Source organism: Pseudophryne corroboree, chromosome 6 (genome assembly GCF_028390025.1).
Source record: "Pseudophryne corroboree isolate aPseCor3 chromosome 6, aPseCor3.hap2, whole genome shotgun sequence".
Classification (NCBI taxonomy): domain Eukaryota; kingdom Metazoa; phylum Chordata; class Amphibia; order Anura; family Myobatrachidae; genus Pseudophryne; species Pseudophryne corroboree.
Genome location: NC_086449.1, coordinates 671,538,425 through 671,558,895, shown reverse-complemented (window position 1 = coordinate 671,558,895; position 20,471 = coordinate 671,538,425). Strand labels below are relative to the sequence as shown.

The 20,471-nt window shown below is 44.5% G+C and overlaps 1 protein-coding gene across 4 annotated transcripts in view; it reads left to right on the top strand.

The window, feature by feature from the left end:
• Positions 1-20,471, top strand: part of DOCK2 (dedicator of cytokinesis 2) — a 1,781,615-nt gene that overhangs the window by 1,701,595 nt on the left and 59,549 nt on the right. For 3 of the 4 annotated variants that reach the window (XM_063928256.1, XM_063928255.1, XM_063928253.1), the window contains one exon: positions 19,463-19,646. In XM_063928256.1, the coding sequence (XP_063784326.1) occupies positions 19,463-19,646 (184 nt within the window). The remainder of the gene's footprint in view (positions 1-19,462; positions 19,647-20,471) is intronic. The other variant, XM_063928254.1, reaches the window with a different exon arrangement.

Below are 20,471 nucleotides of genomic sequence, written 5' to 3'. Positions count from 1 at the left end.
TATCATGTAATCCTTGTGTGCGGTGCTTCATAGTTATAGCCTTATGTATATATGTATTCTTATATGTCATCATGATCTGTAGTACATTACTAATGTGGTGACTTCACCAGCCTCCATTATACCCAGCAGCATATAAAACACTTATATCTAACACAATCAATTGGTCACACCTATAATGTTTAACTTCACGGGGGCAGGTTATAAACTGACCTGTGGTGGGTACTAAGCCCATCACTACCAGTCAGAGACCTGCCTACAACCCAAATTTTTTTTTTACTATTTAAGGAAAGGAGGTGCTGTTCACGATAACTCGGATGACTCATGAGAAGCGGTGGGTAAACACCGCTGAGTCTCACATTTGTCCACCAATATAAGTATTAATCAATTCACCTCTTTTAGTAATATATGGTACTAGTAAGTTACAACTGTGCACTACTGTGACCTGTAGCGGAGCTACCGCTACTGTGGATACTTAGAAACAAGCTAGCGCAAAACCCGGAAGTGACGCGTGCGTTCCAGCACGGACTTCCTGTTTCCGTTCCACGGCGCGCCCGCTGTCCGGAGCTCACACACGGACGCAACACACCTCCTGCAAACCAGGAAGTGATGCTTGCGGTCCAATGCGTTCCACCTCATTCCCAGGAAGTGGAGAGGCGGGACTGGCGCCCAACAGCTGGTATATCATATACATATACATCAGATATCAGCCACAATCAAATCCTCATTCTTTCACCTGAGGAACATAGCCAGAATCAAGCACTTAATTCCCTCAGATGATATGCCAAAAGTCATACATGCATTTGTATCATCTCGATTAGACTACTGTAATGCCCTCTACCTTGGTCTACCAGCAAAAGAATTGCAACGCTTACAGCTGGTGCAAAACACAGCTGCCAGGCTGTTAACCAACCAGCCCCGTTCTAGCCACATAACACCCATCCTCTACTCCCTTCACTGGCTGCCTGTAAGATGGCGAATCCTCTTCAAGATTGGCTTACTGAGTTTCAAAGCATTACATGACCAAGGCCCAAGGTACCTGAAACAGCTTCTGACCCCATACTGCCCCACTCGATTACTGCGATCTGTAGATGAAGGACTTTTAGCAGTACCTAGAATCTACCGTAATTCATCTGGGGGTCGAGCTTTTAGTCATGCGGCTCCGACTCTATGGAACTCACTTCCCCGCACAGTGCGAGAGGCCCCAACTATAGAATCCTTCAAAAGTAGACTCAAGACTTTCCTGTTTACTCAAGCATTTCCATAGTGTCTCTTTTAGTATCTTCATGCTTCTGTATTTTATGAAAATGTACTTCATTATTTTCTGTACTATATTATGCTGTGTATCTGTTAAGCGCCTTGAGTCCTATTGGAGAAAGAGCGCTAAATAAATAAAATTATTATTATTATTATTATTATTATATAATGGGGGCCGGTGAGGCTAGTATCTCTGTGACAACAGTTCCCATTTATGCTGACCATGCTGTGATGCTGTTTGCTGTGACTATGCTGTAGCTCCTTGACAAAGGTCCTGCTGTGGACCGAAACGTCGGAATTGGACATTACACTGGAACTGTGAGATTACCTTTACATTAAATACTATTTGCTGATTAATTGAGATAAAGTCTGGAGAGTGCTATCTGTTCCACTAGTTGGATAACCCTGTACTGTACTATGGGTCCCACCTCTAAATGGGTCGGACTCTGATTGGCACCCCAGTTGTTGGCAGAGCTGCGTGAGAGTGCAGGGATATGTATGTATATATATATATATATATATATATATTTATATTAAAGATGTGCGGCGGGCACTTTCCGCGTTTTTGTGTTTTGATTTTTGGTCTGGATCTTCGCTCGTGTTTTGGATCTGGATTGGTTTTGCCAAAACCACCCTCTCGGGTTTTGGTTTTGGATCTGGATGATTTTTGAAAAAAACATAAAAATAGCTAAAATCAAAGAATTTGGAGGTAATTTTGACATACGGTATTATTAACCTCAATAAAATTCATTTGCACTTCCAGTCTATTCTGAACACCTCACACCTCACAGTATTGTTTTTAGGCCTAAAAGTTGCTCCGAGGTAGCTGTATGACTAAGCTAAGCGACAGAAGTGTGCGGCACAAACACCTGGTCCATCTAGGAGTGGCACTGCAGTGGAAGACAAGATGGCACTTAAAAAAAACTAGTCCCCAAGAGGTGCAATAAGGTAGCTGTATGACTAAGCTAAGCAACACAAGTTTACGGAAAAAACACCTGGCCCACCTAGGAGTGGCACTGCAGTGGCATACAGGATGGCACTAAAAAAAAAACTAGGCCCCAAACAGCACATCATGCAAAGAAGTAAAAGAGGTGTAATGAGGGAGCTGTATGACTAAGCTAAGAGACACAAGTGTGCGGCACAAACACCTGACTCATCTAGGAGTGGCACTGCAGTCCCACTGCACTAATGGCGGATACCTGACGCTCGTCTAACACCCGCATAGCTGTCAAGGCTTGAGTTATCCGCTTTGCAACAGGATGACTGCTGTCATACAGATGTGTTTTCCGTTATCTTGGCTGTTTCTGTGCCTAGACGGAGGTTTAGTCACGCCTAGGCGATAGCTTAGGTTGCGGAGTTTAATCACGGACAGGCGCGTTGAGGCACGATTACATACTCAGCATGCAATACACATCTCCACCACTGGGTGGCTAATGCTCCACTAATCCAGTACTTTAGATCGAATAGTGGCGGATTGATCTATAGTACAAGCTCTGGCAAATGGTCAGTGAAGACTGTAATGTTAATATACAGTCCTGTACTGCATACTGTACACACAGATGGTGACCAATGGTCAGACGGAGCAAGTAAAAAAAAAGTTTATACAGACGTAAACGAACATGTTAAAACACTTGTAAATTGCCGTGTTAATGCTTGTGAGCATCCAAGTCCCATAGACAAAGCAATAGAGTAATGTAGTTCATTGACTTAAAATAAATACCGTGTTTTGCAGTATGAGCATCCAAGTCCCCTAACGGCATAAACGAACACCAATGGGAAGGAATCGCTGCTTGCAGTACTTTTACACATGAACTTGTGTATCTTCCATGCAGTGGTGTGGGCAAGCAGTGAAGGCTTCCGCCTCCCACGCTAGAGTCCCGGGTTTGATTCCCGAAGTGCCAATGTATTTTTTTTTCCCTGACATTCACTTTATTAATTTTTTTTACTTTGTAATCCATTGTAATACATTCAATGGAAGGGTGCACACAGGTTTCACATAAATCAGGGTAAATCTGCAGGAGCGACTCATTCCGCTATCTAAAATACACAGTGACAGTGAGGACCCGTAGACATATCAATTAATATAAATTTGTGTATTCTGACGCAAGTAACTGTTCGAGTAACACAGTACTGTAGATCGTCTGCGTTAGAGAATCTGTGTTATACTTTATGAGCAAGGATCACTGCTACTGTACCATTTGCACATCTATCAAAGCGACTGCAGTACAGTATTGTGCTGTACATTTATTGTAACCTGACTTCCCTCCCTGTCTACTGTATGAACTATGCAGGCTCCCTGGGGGGAAGAGGGAAGTGGGATGGGGGTAGGTGTTGGCTTATTACCATGTTCTTCAATATGTACATGCAAGTCCCTTCACGGCATAAAGGGGAGGGGGAAGGGTGAGGTGGGGATTGACCAGCTGAGTTCAGAGACGCTGTCGAAAATATTAATTGTATGTCGGGACCCAAAAAAAGAAACCAATAAATCAATTAATAAAAATAGTGTGCACAGACACAAACAAATGTGTTAAAGCAATGGTCCATTGACGTTCGGTTTATGTGAGCTATTAAATTAAATTCAATTAAAATGGGCTTAAGGCTTAATATCTCCGGTTCTGAGTGTCCAATCAGCTCAGAATTGGGTTGGAATGGAAGAGGTGATGATTAGCTACCGGAAGATACCCCAAGTTGCTGTGACCCCCACAAGGCTCATTGCAAGTGTCAGAACCCATGATGGGTCGGAATTAACAGGCCCATTATAGTCTGTGGGAAAATGGGTCCACTTTGTGTCCTGATATCTCTGGTTCTTGGTGTCCTAGAGACTCGGGACTGGTACCATGCAAAAGAAGAGACTTGGCTTTCGGGGCCGACCAACCACTAGTTTATGTGACACCGCAAAGGGAAACGGCAAGCAACCGTGTGTCGGGTCCCCTCCAGTTGTACACCCAGCTTGTACGGGATGCAGGGTTTCTGGCTAATTAGAAAATAGTACTATACAGAGATGTTAAGCACGGTAATTTGGCATTCTGGAACTTAGGGAGGAGCTTTTATCTCTCCCCATTATACTTATAAAGATAACACTTGCCGCTGTAGCCATTACAGCAGAGTACGTTACAGGCTGTTCGTGCTATTCAGAACTCAAATGCAAAATACTGTACAGAGACGCTAAGCACAGTGATTTGGCATCCAGGAACTTAGGGAGGAGCTTTTATCTCTCTCCATTATACTTAGTAAGATAACACTTGCCACTGTACGTTACAAGCTGTTCGTGCTATTTAGTACTCAAATACAAAATACTATACACAGACGCTAAACACAATGATTTGGCATCCAGGAACTAAGGGAGGAGCTTTTATCTCTCTCCATTATACTCAGCAAGATAACACTTGAGATACACTGCTGACCACACAAATACTGTACGAATGGATAAACCATCGGTCAAACACGGCTTTTATTTTATACAAGTCGGAAATTTACTAAGAATTTGGATTCTCAATCACTTCCGAAAATAGCCAAATGTAAAAGAGTCAGAAATAGTTAAAAATGGGAAAAAAATTGCGTGGGGTCTCCTCCTAAGCATAACCAGCCTCTTGCTCTTTGAGCCGGTCCTGGTAGTTTAAATACTGGGGAAAAATTGACTTGGGTCCCCCAGTAGTTAGACAACCAGCACCGGGCTCTTGGCCCAGCCCTAGTTCCAAAAATACGGGGGACACCGGGCTCCACTAGCCAGTGAGATAATGGTACAGCCGGGGGACACTTATACTGGTCCCTGCGGCCGTGGCATTACCCCCATAACTAGTCACCCCTGGCCGGGGTACCCTGGGGACATGGGGACCCCTTAAATCAAGGGGTCCCCCCCTCCAGGCACCAAGGGTCAGGGGTGAAGCCTGAGGCTGTCCCCCGCATTCCAGGGCAGTGAGTACAGGGCTGATAGCCTTTTCAAGTGTAAAAAATAGAATATTGTCTTTTGTTTTAGAACTACAAGTCCCAGCAAGCCTCCCCCATTTGCTGGTACTTGAAGAACCACATGTACCATCATGCTGAGAAATAACGGCCAGCTGGTACCTGTAGTTCTATAACAAAAGGAATACCCAAATAAAAACAAGACACACACACACACACACACACACACACACACACACACACACACACACACACCGTGAAAGTACAAATTTAATAAAACACACACACTCATACAAGCTTACCTACATCCCACGCTAGGCAATCACGTCCGCTTGTCCAGCAGAATCCAATTGGGGTACCTGTGAATCAAAACCCAAAATACTCCCCTATTATCCGGTGTAGATCGGTCCGCTTCATTCCTGAAGTAATCCACGTCTTAAAAAAAAAAAAATTCTGAGCCATGCCACTAAAGCATTTCCATGTTTACCCATGGATCCCCTTTCTCTGAATGCCAGGATCCCCGTGACTCCTATCTCTAGGAGTCCCAGCAGCCAATCAGGGAGCGCTATGTCATAGCGCTCTCCTGATTGTCTGTGCGCTCCTAACCTGTCAATCAGGTGGAGCGCACTGGCTAGAATGGAGCTTAGTGCAGCTCCATTCTAGCATATGATGGGAATTTTGCGGTCTGTGGCTAACCGCAAAGTTAATTGGGGTCACCCACAAGAGTGACCTAAGTACAGTGCACTAAATACCGTGTTTTGCAGTATGAGCGCCCAAGTCCCCTAACGGCATAAATGAACACCAATGGGAAGGAAACGCTGTTTGCAGTACTCTTACACATGAACTTGTGTATCTTCCATGCAGCGACGTGGGCAAGCGGTGAAGGCTTCCGCCTCCCATGCTTAGAGTTCCGGGTTTAATACCTAAAGTGTCAATGTATTTTTTTTCCCCTTGACATTCACTTTATTAAATTTTTTTTCTTTGTAATCCATTGTAATACAATCAATGGAAGGGTGCACACAGGTTTCACAAATCTGCATGAGCGACTCATTCTGCTATCTAAAGTACACAGTGGCAATGAGGACCCATAGACATACCAATTAATATAAATTAGAGTATTCTGAAGCAACTAACTGTTCGAGCAACACAGTACTGTAGATCATCGGCGTTAGAGAATCTGTTTTTCAAATACAGTACAGTATTGTGTTGTACATTAATTGTAACCTGACCTCCCTCCCTGTCTACTGTATGAACTCTGCAGGCTCCCTGGGGGTAAGGGGGCGGTGGGATGGGGGTAGGGAGAGGTGGTGACTTAATACCGTGTTCTGTAATATGAGCGTCCAAGTCCTTTAACGGCATAAAGGGGAGGGAGAAGGGTGAGGGGGAGGTTGGGATTAACCAGTGGAGTTCAGTGATGCTGTAGTAAATATTAATTGTCTGTTGGGACCCAAAAAAATAAACCAATAAATCAATAAATAAAAATAGTGTGCACAGACATAAACAAATGTGTTAAAGCAATGGTCTGTTGACGCACGGTTTATGTGAGTTATTAAATTAAATTCAATTAAAATGAGCTTAAAGCTTAATATCTCCGGTTATGAGGGTCCAATCTGCTCGGAATCAGGTTGGAATGAAAGGTGAGACAATTAGCTACCGGACAAGGGAACGTGGGATGTAGGTAAGTATGTATGAGTGTGTAAAGGACCCTATACACGGGAGAGATGTGTGCTGAGCGAACCGCTCAGCACACATCTCCCCCCCCCCCCCGCTCAGCACAGCACAATGTGTGCTGAGCATATGTGGGTGGAGGGGGGGGGCTGCTCATTTCACCCAGTGGGTGAAATTAACAACATGCTAGATTGAATCTAGCACCGGCGATAGCGATGTGCGGGCCGCGCATCGCTGTCGCTGTGGGGGCTACACACAAGTGATCTGTGCTTAAAATCTAAGAAATCTAGTCAGATTGCTTAGATTTTAAGCATGGATCTCTTTGTGAGTACCCCCTTAAGTGTGTTTTATTAAATTTGTACTTTCACGGTGTGTGTGTCTTGTTTTTATTTGGGTTTTACTTTTGCTGTAGAACTACAGGTACCAGCGGGCCTGTTAGCATGCTGGTACTTGTGGTTCTCCAAGTACCAGCAAGTGGGGGAGGCTTTCTGGGACTTGTAGTTCTAAAACAAAAGACAATATTCTATTTTTTACACTTGAAAAGGCTATAAGCCCTGCACCCACTACCCTGGGGTGTGGGGGACAGCCTCGGCTTCACCCCCTGCCGTTGGGTGCCTGGAGGGGGGACCCCTTGATTTAAGGGGTCCCTACTCTCCCAGGGTACCCCGGCCAGTGGTGACCAGTTGGGCGGGTAATGCCACGGCCGCAGGGACCAGTATAAAAGTGTCCCCCGGCTGTGGCATTATCTATCTGGCTAGTGGATCCCAGTGCTGGTTTTAAAAATACAGGGGACCCCTACATCTTTTGTCCCCCATATTTTTAGACTGTACTGAGAGCCCGATGCTGGTTGTTTAAATACAGGGGAAACCTATGCAATTTTACCCCTCTATTTTAACAACCAGGACCGGCTCAAAGAGCCCGAGGCTGGTTATGCTTAGGAGGGGGGACCCCACACAGATTTTTTTTGGGATTTTTAACTATTTCTATAGTGTACACACTGAAGCCCTGCACGGATCACACTGATACGGCCGGTCTTTATTGTGTTAAGTTCGGCAGTGTTTTACTGTTCTCTCCCTTAAAACACTGCCGGCAATACGAATTACTTCGACACCAGTGAAATTTAATTTACATAACATGGTAGTTTAGTAAATTACTGTGTTTTGTTTAAAAAAAGTTGCATTCGTACACTGCCGATGTCAGCCGAGATTGATCTCGTCTGAAATTGGCAAAAATACGAATCTTAGTAAATTGACCCCTTAGGGAGGAGCTTTTATCTCTCTCCATTATACTTATAAAGATAACACTTGCCGCTGTAACCATTATTGCAGAGTATGTTACAAGCTGTTTGTGCTATTTAGTACTCAAATAGAAAATACTGTACAGAGACACTAAGCACAGTGATTTGGCATCCAGGAACTTAGGGAAGAGCTTTTATCTCTCCCCATTATACTTAGAAAGATAACCCTTGCCGCTGTACAGTACGTTACAAGCTGTTCGTGCTATTTAGTACTCAAATGTAAAATACTGTACAGAGATGCTAAGCACGGTAATTTGGCATCCAGGAACTTAGGGAGGAGCTTTTATCTCTCCCCATTATACTTAGAATGATAACTCTTGCCGCTGTACGTTACAAGCTGTTTGTGCTATTTAGTACTCAAATACAAAATACTGTACAGAGACGCTAAGCACAGTGATTTGGCATCCAGGAACTAAGGGAGGAGCTTTTATCTCTCCCCATTATGCTTAATCCTACTGGATTTGGACTCTCACATATTCCTAAAACCAATAGACCATACTGTACACGTTCGTTTGCATCTGTGTATGCTGTACTATTTGTGTCTGTACTGTATTTACTGTTATATACTGTATGACATACTGTACTGTAGGACATTGTAGCATAGTGAGACGCACCAGTAACGTAGTACTTACGCTGTAGTTCAGTATTGTATTTTAATGGAGACCACATGCTTGCGCATTGCTGGTATTACACTCAAAGGTAACGCCAAATGCTCTGTGCGCCTCCCAATGACTAGGCACGCCACCTTGCACCCAGGCACACTGCGTATGCCCGATCGCGACTAACGCCTCAGCCAGCCAAGATAACGGAGGACCCATCTGTATTTCATCTACCTCGCAAAGGACTGTTGGACAGTCATTTGCTTAGTTGAACTAGTACAAGTGGTCTTCCAACTTCCCCTCTGGGATGTCGATCGACTGCCAGCAGCAACAACAGCAGTGGCAGCAGCAGCACTAGGAGGAAGTGGTTTTTGATCTTTCCCTATTTTATCCTCCAAATTTTTGTTCTCCATTATTTTTACACCACACAGGGCAAACTCTGTAAAAATTATTTGGATTAAATATTAATAATAACCCCTTTATTTGAAGTAAATAGTATACAGTACAGTACAGCACCACTGAACTTATATGGCAGCACCACTGGACTTGACTTATATGGCAGTACCACTGAACTGGACTTATACGGAAGCATCACTGGACTTATGTGGCAGTACCACTGGACATATACGGCAGTATCACTGGACTGGATTTATATGGCAGTACCACTGGATTTATACGACAGTACCACTGGACATATATGGCAGTATCACTGGAATTATATAGCAGTACCACTGGACATATATGGCAGTATCACTGGATTTATACAGCAGTACCACTGGACATATACGGCAGTATCACTAGAATTTTATGGTAGTACCACTGGACATATACGGCAGTATCACTGGATCTATACGGCAGTACCACTGGACATATACGGCAGTATCACTGCAATTATATGGCAGTACCACTGGACATATACGGCAGTTTCAGTGAATTTATACGACAGTTCCACTGGACTTATATGGCAGCATCACTGGACTAGACTTATACGGCAGTACCACTGGACATATATGGCAGTGCCACTGGACATATACGGCAGTATCACTGGATTTATACAGCAGTATCACTGGACTGGATTTATATGGCAGTACCACTGGATTTATATGGCGGTACCACTGGACATATATGGCAGTACCACTGGACATATACGACAGTATCACTGGAATTATATGGCAGTACCACTGGACATATATGGCAGTGCCACTGGACATATACAGCAGTATCACTGGATTTATACAGCAGTATCACTGGACTGGATTTATATGGCAGTACCACTGGATTTATACGGCGGTACCCCTGGACATATACAACAGTACCACTGGACATATACGACAGTATCACTGGAATTATATGGCAGTGCAACTGAACATATATGGCTGTGTCACTGGGCAGTACCACTGGACAAATACGGCAGTATTACTGGAATTATATGGCAGTACCACTGGACATATTCGGCAGTATCACTGGACTGGATTTATACGGCAGTACCACTGGACATATACGGCAGTACCACTGGACATATATACGGCAGTATCACTGAACTTATACGGCAGTATCATTGGACTGGATATATACGGCAGTACCACTGGACATATACGACAGTATCACTGGAATTATATGGCAGTACCACTGGACATATATGGCATTATCATTGGATTTGTACGGCAGTACCACTGGAATATTATGGCAGTACCACTGGACATATACGGCAGTATAACTGGATTTATACTGCAGTACCAGTGGACATATACGGCAATATCACTGGAATTATATGGCAGTACCACTGGACACATACGGTTGTTTCAGTGGATTTATACAGCAGTCCCACTGGACATATACGGCAGTATCACTGGACCTATACTGCAGTATCACTGGACTGTATTTATACGGCAGTACCACTGGACATATACGGCAGTTTCACTGGACATATACGGCAGTACCATCTGACTGGATTTATACAGCAGTATCACTGGACTTATACGGCAGTATCACTGGACATATACGGTAGTATCACTGGACATATACGGCAGTACCACTGGACTTATACGGCAGTACCACTGGACATATACAGCAGCACAGGGACACCACCACTGGACTGATGCAGGACAACACAGCACCACTGCAGTGGACTGGACTTATACAACAGCACTGGACTTATGGCAGCAGAGGACACTACCACTGTGACTGGAATGATGCAGCACAAGACACCACCACTGGACTGATGCAGCACAACACAGCACCACTGGACTGTACTTATACAGCAGCACTGGACATATCGCAGCAGAGGACACCACCACTGTTACTGGACCGATGCAGCATAAGACACTACACTGGACTGATGCAGCACAAGACAGCACTGGAATCGCCACCCCACTTTCCCTCCAGCACAGACACTAAGGGGGTAATTCTGTTGATCGCAGCAGGAAATTTTTTAGCTGTAGGGCAAAACCATGTGCACTGCAGGGGAGCAGGTATAGCATTTGCAGAGAGAGTTAGATTTGGGTGGGTTATTTTGTTTCTGTGCAGGGTAAATACTGGCTGCTTTATCTTTACACTGCAATTTAGATTGCAGATTGAACTCACCACACCCAAATCTATCTCTCTCTGCACATGTTATATCTGCCTCCCCTGCAGTGCACATGATTTTGCCCAACTGCTAACAAAAATCCTGCTGCGATCAACTTGGAATTACCCCCTAAGGACGGAAACATGTCCTCTCGCTACACTCTCCAATTCCAGAGTGAAAATGGCAGCAGCGCGCGGCTGCTTATATGGAGTCCAAAACCCGCGAGAATCCGACATCGGTATGATGGCGTTTTGCCTCGTTCTGGTTTCCGAGTCTGGCAGGAAGTCCCGAGCCGGACCCTGATCCGGGCTCGGGACCTGAAGTTCGGGGAGTTCGGTTCTCTGAGAACCGAACCCGCTCATTTCTTTTATATATATATATATATATATATATATATATATATCTCCTATATATTAGCCCAGACTCTGTGACTTTGTGCCTGCATCTCTAACGCTGGGCGGAGTCACAAATGTGGCCTAATCTATAGGAGACTAAGAGCACCAGATCAGTCAGTGATGCCTGGCAATGAGGAACAGCTGGCATGGGCATGGCACAGGCAGGGTACAGACAGACAGGGGCACCGGCTCACCGTGCCCTTGACCCCCCACATCAGCATGATCAGCACGGGCTCGCTGGCGCGCAAGAGCGTCACTCGCCGCCACACTCAGTGCTGCTTCACGCCGCTCATGTCCCCAGTCTTCTGACCAAGGGCCGGTAACTATTGTGTGTTGTAGGTCTGGAGCTACTCTGAAACTGCTCAAAAATATTTTGTAGCCGCTCTGCGATCCTATCGTTCGCACTTCTGCTAAGCTAAGATACACTCCCAAAGGGCGGCGGCTTAGCGTTTGCATGGCTGCTAAAAGCAGCTAGCGAGCGAACAACTCGGAATGAGGGCCATTGTCTTGTGCTGCATTGTGGTGCTCAGCAATACTACAGTACATTACTAATACTAGTCCAGTGTCTTGAGCTGCATCTTGCTGCTCAGTGTCAGTTCTCAGTAGTAATTCATCATCAGTGCTTAGTATCACTGCTCATTGTCTTGTGCTGCATTGTGGTGCTCAGTTATACTACAGTACATTACTAATACTAGTCCAGTGTCTTGAGCTGCATCTTGCTGCTCAGTGTCAGTTCTCAGTAGTAATTCATCATCAGTGCTCATTGTCTTGTGCTGCATTGTGGTACTCCGTAATACTACATTACATTACTAATACTAGTCCAGCGTCTTGTGCTGCATCTTGCTGCTGTAGGGTGCTGTGATAGTGTCCTGTCACTGTGCATAGGTCATCATCATTCCAGTCACAGTGGTATCTGGTATCTATCTAGTGGTATCTAATTCCAGACATTACTGCCGTCTAATTCCAGATATATTACTGGCATATAATTCCACACATTAAAAAATGGAGAACAAAAATGTGGATGGTAAAATAGGGAAAGATCAAGATCCACTTCCACCTAGTGCTGAAGTTGCTGCCACTAGTCATGGCAGAGATGATGAAATCCCATCAATTACGTCTGCCAAGGCCGATGCCCAATGTCATAGTAGAGAGCATGTAAAATCCAAAAAGCAAACGTTCAGTAAAATGACCCAAAATTATAAATTAAAATCGTCTGAGGAGAAACGTAAACTTGCCAATATGTCATTTACGACACGGAGTGGCAAGGAACGGCTGAGGCCCTGGCCTATGTTCATGGCTAGTGGTTCAGCTTCACATGAGGATGGAAGCACTCATCCTCCCGCTAGAAAAATTTAAAGAGTTAAGCTGGCAAAAGCACAGCAAAGAACTGGGCGTTCTAAATCACAAATCCCCAAGGAGAGTCCAATTGTGTTGGTTGCCATGCCTGACATTCCCAACACTGGATGGCAAGAGGTGGCTCCTTCCACCATTTGCACGCCCTCTGGAAGGAGCACCCACAGTCCAGTTCCTGATATTCAAATTGAAGATGTCATTTTTGAAGTACACCAAGATGAGGTGTTGCTGGCGCTGAGGAGGAAATTGACAAGGAGGATTCTGATGGTGAGGTGGTCTGTTTAAGTCAGGCACCCGGGGAGACACCTGTTGTCCGTGGGATGAATAAGGCCATTGACATGCCTGGTCAAAATACAAAAAAAAATCACCTCTTCGGTGTGGAATTATTTCAACAGAAATGCGTACAACTTGTGTCAAGCCATGTGTTGCCTTTGTCAAGCTGTAATAAGTAGGGGTAAGGACGTTAACCACCTAGGAACATCCTCCCTTATACGTCACCTGGAGCGCATTCATCAGAAGTCATTGACAAGTTCAAAAACTTTGTGTGACAGCGGAAGCAGTCCACTGACAACTAAATCCCTTCTTCCTCTTGTACCCAAGCTCCTGCAGACTACACCACCAACTCCCTCAATGTCAATTTCCTCCATAGACAGGAACGCCAAAAGTTCTGCAGGCCATGTCATTGGCCAGTTTGACGAGTCCTCTCCTAACTGGGATTCCTCCGATGGATCCTTGAGTGTAACGCCTACTGCCGCTGTTGCTGCTGGCGCTGCTGTTGTTGCTGCTGGGAGTCGATCATCATCCCAGAGGGGAAGTCAGAAGACCACTTGTACTACTTCCAGTAAGCAATTGACTGTCCAACAGTCCTTTGCGAGGAAGATTAAATATCACAGCAGTCACCCTGTTGCAAAGCGGATAACTCAGGCCTTGACAACTATGTTGGTGTTAGACGTGCATCCGGTATCCACCGTTAGTTCACAGGGACTTAGAGAATTGCTTGAGGTAGTGTGTCCCCGGTACCAAATCCCATCTAGGTTCCACTTCTCTAGGCAGGCGATACCGAGGATGTACACAGACGTCAGAAAAAGTGTCTTCAGTGTCCTAAAAAATGCAGCTGTACCCACAGCCACTTAACCACGAACATGTGGACAAGGGAAGCAGGGCAGACTAAGGACTATATGACTGTGACAGCCCACTGGGTAGATGTATTGCCTCCCGCAGCAACAACAGTGGCGGCACCAGTAGCAGCATCTCGCAAACACCAACTTGTTCCTAGCAGGCTACGCTTTGTATCACCGCTTTCCATAAGAGGCACACAGCTGACAACCTCTTACGGAAACGGAGGAACACCATCGCAGAATGGCTTACCCCAATTGGACTCTCCTGGGGATTTGTGATATCGGACAACGCCACCAATATTGTGCGTGCATTACATGTGGCCAAATTCCAGCACGTCCCATGTTTTGGACATACAATTAATTTGGTGGTACCTAATTTTCTGAAAAACGACAAGGGCGTGCAGGAGATGCTGTCGGTGGCCCGAAAAATTGCGGGCCACTTTCGGCATTCAGCCACCGCGTGCCGAAGACTGGAGCGCCAGCAAACACTCATGAACATGCCCTGCCTTCAATTTGTTAACGACTTGTTGCTGAGTTTTTTGGATGCCCCTTTCTGCCAGCATAAGGGATATGTTCTTGTAGACGACAGCATCCTTAACTGGAACCCTTATGTTGTATAAACAGGACATGCACACTTTAACAAACCCATCATTTCAGCGACAGGGTCTGCCACACGACTGTAGCTGAAATGACTGGTTGGTTTGGGCCCCCACCAAAAAAGAAGCAATCAATCTCTCCTTGCACAAACTGGCTCTACAGAGGCAAGATGTCCACCTCATCCCCAGATTCCTCATCCCTTTCACTGTGTACATCCTCCTCCTCACAGAGTATTAATTCGTCCCCACTGGAATCCACCATCACAGGTCCCTGTGTACTTTCTGGAGGCAATTGCTGGTAAATGTCTACACGGAGGAATTTATTATAATTAATTTTGATGAACATCATCTTCTCCATCAAACTTTTATGACGCAGTTAATGACCATGCATGATAGGCAGATGACATTTTTTGAACGCACGTTTGTACGTACCATAGGGAATACCACACAAGCACAACAGCAAGACACAGCCTACCCACAGCACCCATATGGTCCATACAACTATGAGTCTCCCTCAAATCCCCCAACACAAATCCCCCAATCCTCAGAATATTGGGTATATAGTAGAGATGTGCAGCGGGCATTTTTCGGGTTTTGGTTTTGGATTCGGTTCCGCGGTCAAGTTTTGGATTCGGACGCGTCTTTGCAAAACCACCATTTCGAATTTTTGTCGGATTCGGATGCGTTTTGGATTTGGGTGTTTTTTTTCTAAAAAAACTCAAAAACAGCTTAAATCATAGAATTTGGGGGTAATTTTGATCCTATAGTATTATTAACCTCAATAACCATAATTTCCACTAATTTCCAGACTATTCTGAACACCTGACACCTCACAATATTATTTTTAGTCCTAAAATTTGCACCGAGGTCGCTGGATGACTAAGCTAAGCGACCCAAGTGGACGGCACAAACACCTGGCCCGTCTAGGAGTGGCACTGCAGTGTCAAACAGGATGGCACTTCAAAAAATAGTCCCCAAACAGCACATGATGCAAAGATAAATAAAAAAAGAGGTGCAAGATGGAATTGTCACCTGCCTTCTCATTTCTTCCTCTCCCCGAATATAAAGCAGCTCTTTGATCTCTGTGTCTGACCAGGGATGGGTAGACAGACATGTTGCTGTGCTGGAGCTTCTGCTGCTGCTGTATACTGTCTGTTTGTTTGTAATCTGCTACGATGCCTGCATGTGCCCAGCGTATCTCCCAGGGATGACATCATCTTTCTGTGCCCCAGAAGCACCAATCAGCGTCTCGGAGCGTTACTCGTGTCTGAAAACACGTGTAATGACCGTTTCCACTGCACAGTTACCCGTATCATTACCGTGTTCTAACCAGGTAGCTATCCGGGTAGAATTCCCGGGTCACTCAACTTGTGTTGAGCCGTTTCCACCGACTAAAAACCTGTGTCGATACGCGCCCCGTGCAAAAACACGGGTAAGAAAAGTTAGTGGAAAAGGGGTATCAGTATAACAACCAGCAACTTACGCATCTATCGGGGTAGATAAGTATTGGTAATTTGGTGTGGGCATGGGACCAGAATAATCAAGCAGACTGTTAAAGATCCTTGATTGGTCTGTTATTGATTTGTTTGAAAAATCTGAATTGCAAATCTGCATTTTGTGTGCTCACCTATACCGGTTAACTTGATCAAAAAAAGATGAGTCATTTATTTGCTTTATTGGCAGGCCCCACCAGAGGGGGAGAGGCTAGGGGGGAAATTTTCCCGGGCCTTGGACTTGGTACACATGGATCCCCTTTAGTGTGTTGGACCGGGTTTTTTGCATTTGTTATTTTTTAACCCTGTGGATGGATGCCTACATGAACTGAAGAGGATATACACTGGAAATAGGTGAGTATTTTTTTTTTTTTACAGGTACCATATGGATTCAACTGGACAAGTGTGATTTATTAAAGTTTTACTTTCACGGTATGTGTGTGTATTCTCTTCATTTGAATATTTATTTTGTTGTGGAACTACAGGTACCTGCTGGCCCTTTAATGCCTTTCATGCTGGTACTTGTGGCTCTCCAAGTACTAGCATGTGGGGAGAGTTGCTGGGAGTTGGAGTTCCATAGCAAAAGACAATATTTAATTCTTGTTTTTACACAAAAGCTATAAAGTCGCTACCCACAGCCCAGGGGTGGGGACCATAGACTTTGGCTTCATCCCTGGCCCTTGGGTGCCTGTAGGGGGGGACCCCTTTTATATCCTACTCCCCCAAGGAACCCTGGCCAGGGGTGACCAGTTGGGGGGTAATGCCAGTATAAATTTGTCCCCCGACTGTGGCATTATCTCCTTGACTAGTGGAGCCTGGTGCGGGTTTAAAAAATACTGGGGACCCCTACGTCCTTTTTCCCCTGTATTTTTGGAACCAGGACCGGTCCAAGAGCCCTGTGCTGGTTTTTAAAATAATGGGAACCCCTACGCATGTTTTTCCGGTATTTTAACAAACATGACCGCCTCAAAGAGCGTGGGGTTGGTTATGCTTAGAGGGGGGACCCCACACATTTTTATTTTTAACTCTTTACTACACTTGTAAATGGAGAAGTGTGCACTGATCTCACTGATCCGTGCATGAATCTCCAAACACGCCAGCCAGAAGCAGGTCTATTTTATATTTGAAAGTTCTATTTCTGTACGAATTCCATCCATTTCCGCCAGTGTATGGCTATTTTTGGCAGTGATTAATAATACTAATTCTTAGTAAATTACTGTGTTATATGAGGTGTATGTGAAAATATAACCGTGTTTGGCCGATGGTCTATTGATTGTGTGGACAGCTGTGTATCTCAATACGAATAGGTAGAACTCTGCCGCTTTTGCTGTTTAGTAAATTACCGAGTTGCATTTTCGGATGAAAATGCAAACTCGAATCAAATAGGGAGCTTCGTAAATTCCCCTTATTGTCGGGTGCAACAGCTAGTATACCAAGGCCTTATCTGTGACATATTTGAAAGTACTTAAATATAATTACTGCCATCATTCCTAGTTCTTCAAGATTTTAAGGCTTTCGTCTTCTGAACAGTGTCGGGATAAATATAATGGTTTGCTCATACATATTTAATACACTACATAAAAGCAACTAACATTGGGAATAACACAAAGCATAACCAATAATTTTGCCCTGCTTACTGCTGTTAGGCAGCTCTTTGTAAGTTTGTATCTGCACCTGACTGTGAACTTGGGTACAATGACAAAAGTCCATTTGATATGATATGCTTCTAGGTCATGTAATAGCTTTGCCTTAGGTAGTTTACTGCCACATTGGTACTGGAAGAATGTTCATGGCAATAGCAATCCCCAGTCTCAGCTTCTCCTTTAGTCCCGCCCACAACTGCCTCTATCACTCACCAATTTTTCAATACGCCAGGCTCTCCTGCCTTCCCATACCTAATGAGTTTAGTGAACTTCTTTCCTAAGATTATTTGCTAATCTGTTCAGTGTAGGACAGTGGGCTACAGTATATGAGTCTGTATAATAAAATAATCAAATAACCTTGACCAGTGTGGAACATACTGCATGTGAAGTAAATATGTTGGCAAGAAGGGGTGTGATATGAAATACCAGCGATTGGGATGCTGGTGGTCATAAGACCGACACTGGAATCCCAATTGTCAGAATCCTGACAGGGGTCGGGCAAGTGTGGTTACTCTCCCTTCCCGTAGCCTAACCCCACCGCAGCCTAACTCTAACCCTCCCAAGTGGTGCCTTAAACTAACCCCACTCCCCACAGCATAACCATAGACCTCCCTTTCCCGCAGCCTAAACCTAACCTTCCCTGGGGGTGTCTAACCCTAATCCCCCCTTCCCAAAGCCTAAACCATCCTCCCTGTAGCCAAACCCTAACCCTAACCCTCTTTCTTCAGCCTAAACTTAACCTCCCCTCAGGGTTAAGAAGCAGGAGACCCCAGCATACTTACAGCATGTTTGGGATGTTGGCAGTCGGGTATTCTAGTGTCGAGATTCAAAGTGATGTCAGAGATCCAGCTCCGGCATTTTGAACGCGTGTCGGGGTGCCAGTGCCGGTATTTTGAGCGTCGGCATCCTGCCTGCCGGCATCACGCAAGAACTACCTGTTACTGTATGTGCAGTAACATAATGAAGGCATTAATAGATTAAGTGTATTGTCAGCACCTGGACAGCACCTGTATCAGTTAGGCTTAATAGTTAATACCTGCCTAAGGGGTCTATTTACTAAGCCTTGGATGGAAATAAATCCGACAGAGATAAAAGTCCCAGCCAATCGGCTCCTAACTGCCATGTCACAGGCTGGTTTGGAAAGATGACAGGAGCTGATTGGCTGGGACTTTATCTCCGTCAAAGGCTTAGTAAATAGACCCCTTAGTATCCATACGCAGCCACTCACATGTACAATGAAGAAGAGAACATGGGCAAAGTCAGTGCAGTGACATTTCCCTGTTATTCTATTTAAACTGGACATACATATTTTTATACCTTTGTACAATTTAGAAGATCTGCTTTTATACATACATGTATGCTTTACCAAAAACTACATGTCTTATGTACTCCTTATGGTGTATAATTACTAGTACTGTTTTTTTTTTCTTTTCATACCTGCTGTATGTACTATACAAGAATATATAATTTTAGTCTTCGAGGTGCAGGCCACTGTTTTTGGTCCTGATAACTATAAAATACATTATTAGAGGAGTTGTATATCAGTCATGCTTATTGTATTGTTTTCACTTTCATAGCAGCTTTGACCTCGAAGTGAACGCAACTAAACCCAAACCTCAAGAGAACAAGGGAGATTCCATTCAAGTAACCACTGAGCTTGAAGTAAAATTACGAAGATCCCGCAAAAAACCTAAAAGAAGCAGCGTGGTGTTTGCTGACGATAAACCAGCGGTGGAGTCCCCTCTGTCAGAGGCGAAGAGAGTGAGTTCTATTGTAACATTTTTCCCATTAGTCAACTAATAACCTAAAAGTGACTTTTCATGAAAAACTATTACACAATTAAAAATGAGGGACATTGATTATTTATCATCTTCCAAAATTAGATTGACTTAGACATTAAGAGGCAGCTTTATTATAAACTGCAGCCAGCCCCCGAAAAGAAAGAATTCCTATAGACACATATCCCAGCAATAAGGATTCTTTTTTTCCGGAGAGAGGTGCCAATATAAATCGCAGAGTCATGGACTTCAATAAGAGCCTGTCAGGGCAGAAATGACACGCTATACTGTGGGTGATTACTTTATTTCCAGGTTCAGAGCATGTGTGGGTATCTAGCTGCACATTCACAGTGAGAAGAAGGCGCAATGTGCATCAGGATGTCCTACACCAGAGAGGGATCATAAGATCCTTCTCAAGCAGGGATGGTCCATTGAAGGTAACGTGCTAACGCCAACCGGAGAATACATTAGCCTATACATGCAAGATCCATTAAACAATGCCTCTTGGATCTTGTTTTACATACCATCCCCATAGAAAACTGTGGGAAAGGCTACTGCAAGTGCTAGCACCCAGAAAGCAGTTGATATCTCCATTATCTCCTGCTTTCTTTCTCATTACACACAGTACCTGTGGCACTTAATTCTGCAGTTACACATGTGGAAGCAGCAGTTTCCATATATTTGAAGGGCAGTATTGCTAAATAGGTAAACACAAAACAGAAAAAGTTAAAACCCCCTGCCACCAAATGCTATTCAGCTCCCTGTCTCGACATTCTATTACTGTTCTTTCTCGCTGGGCTGTTGGTAC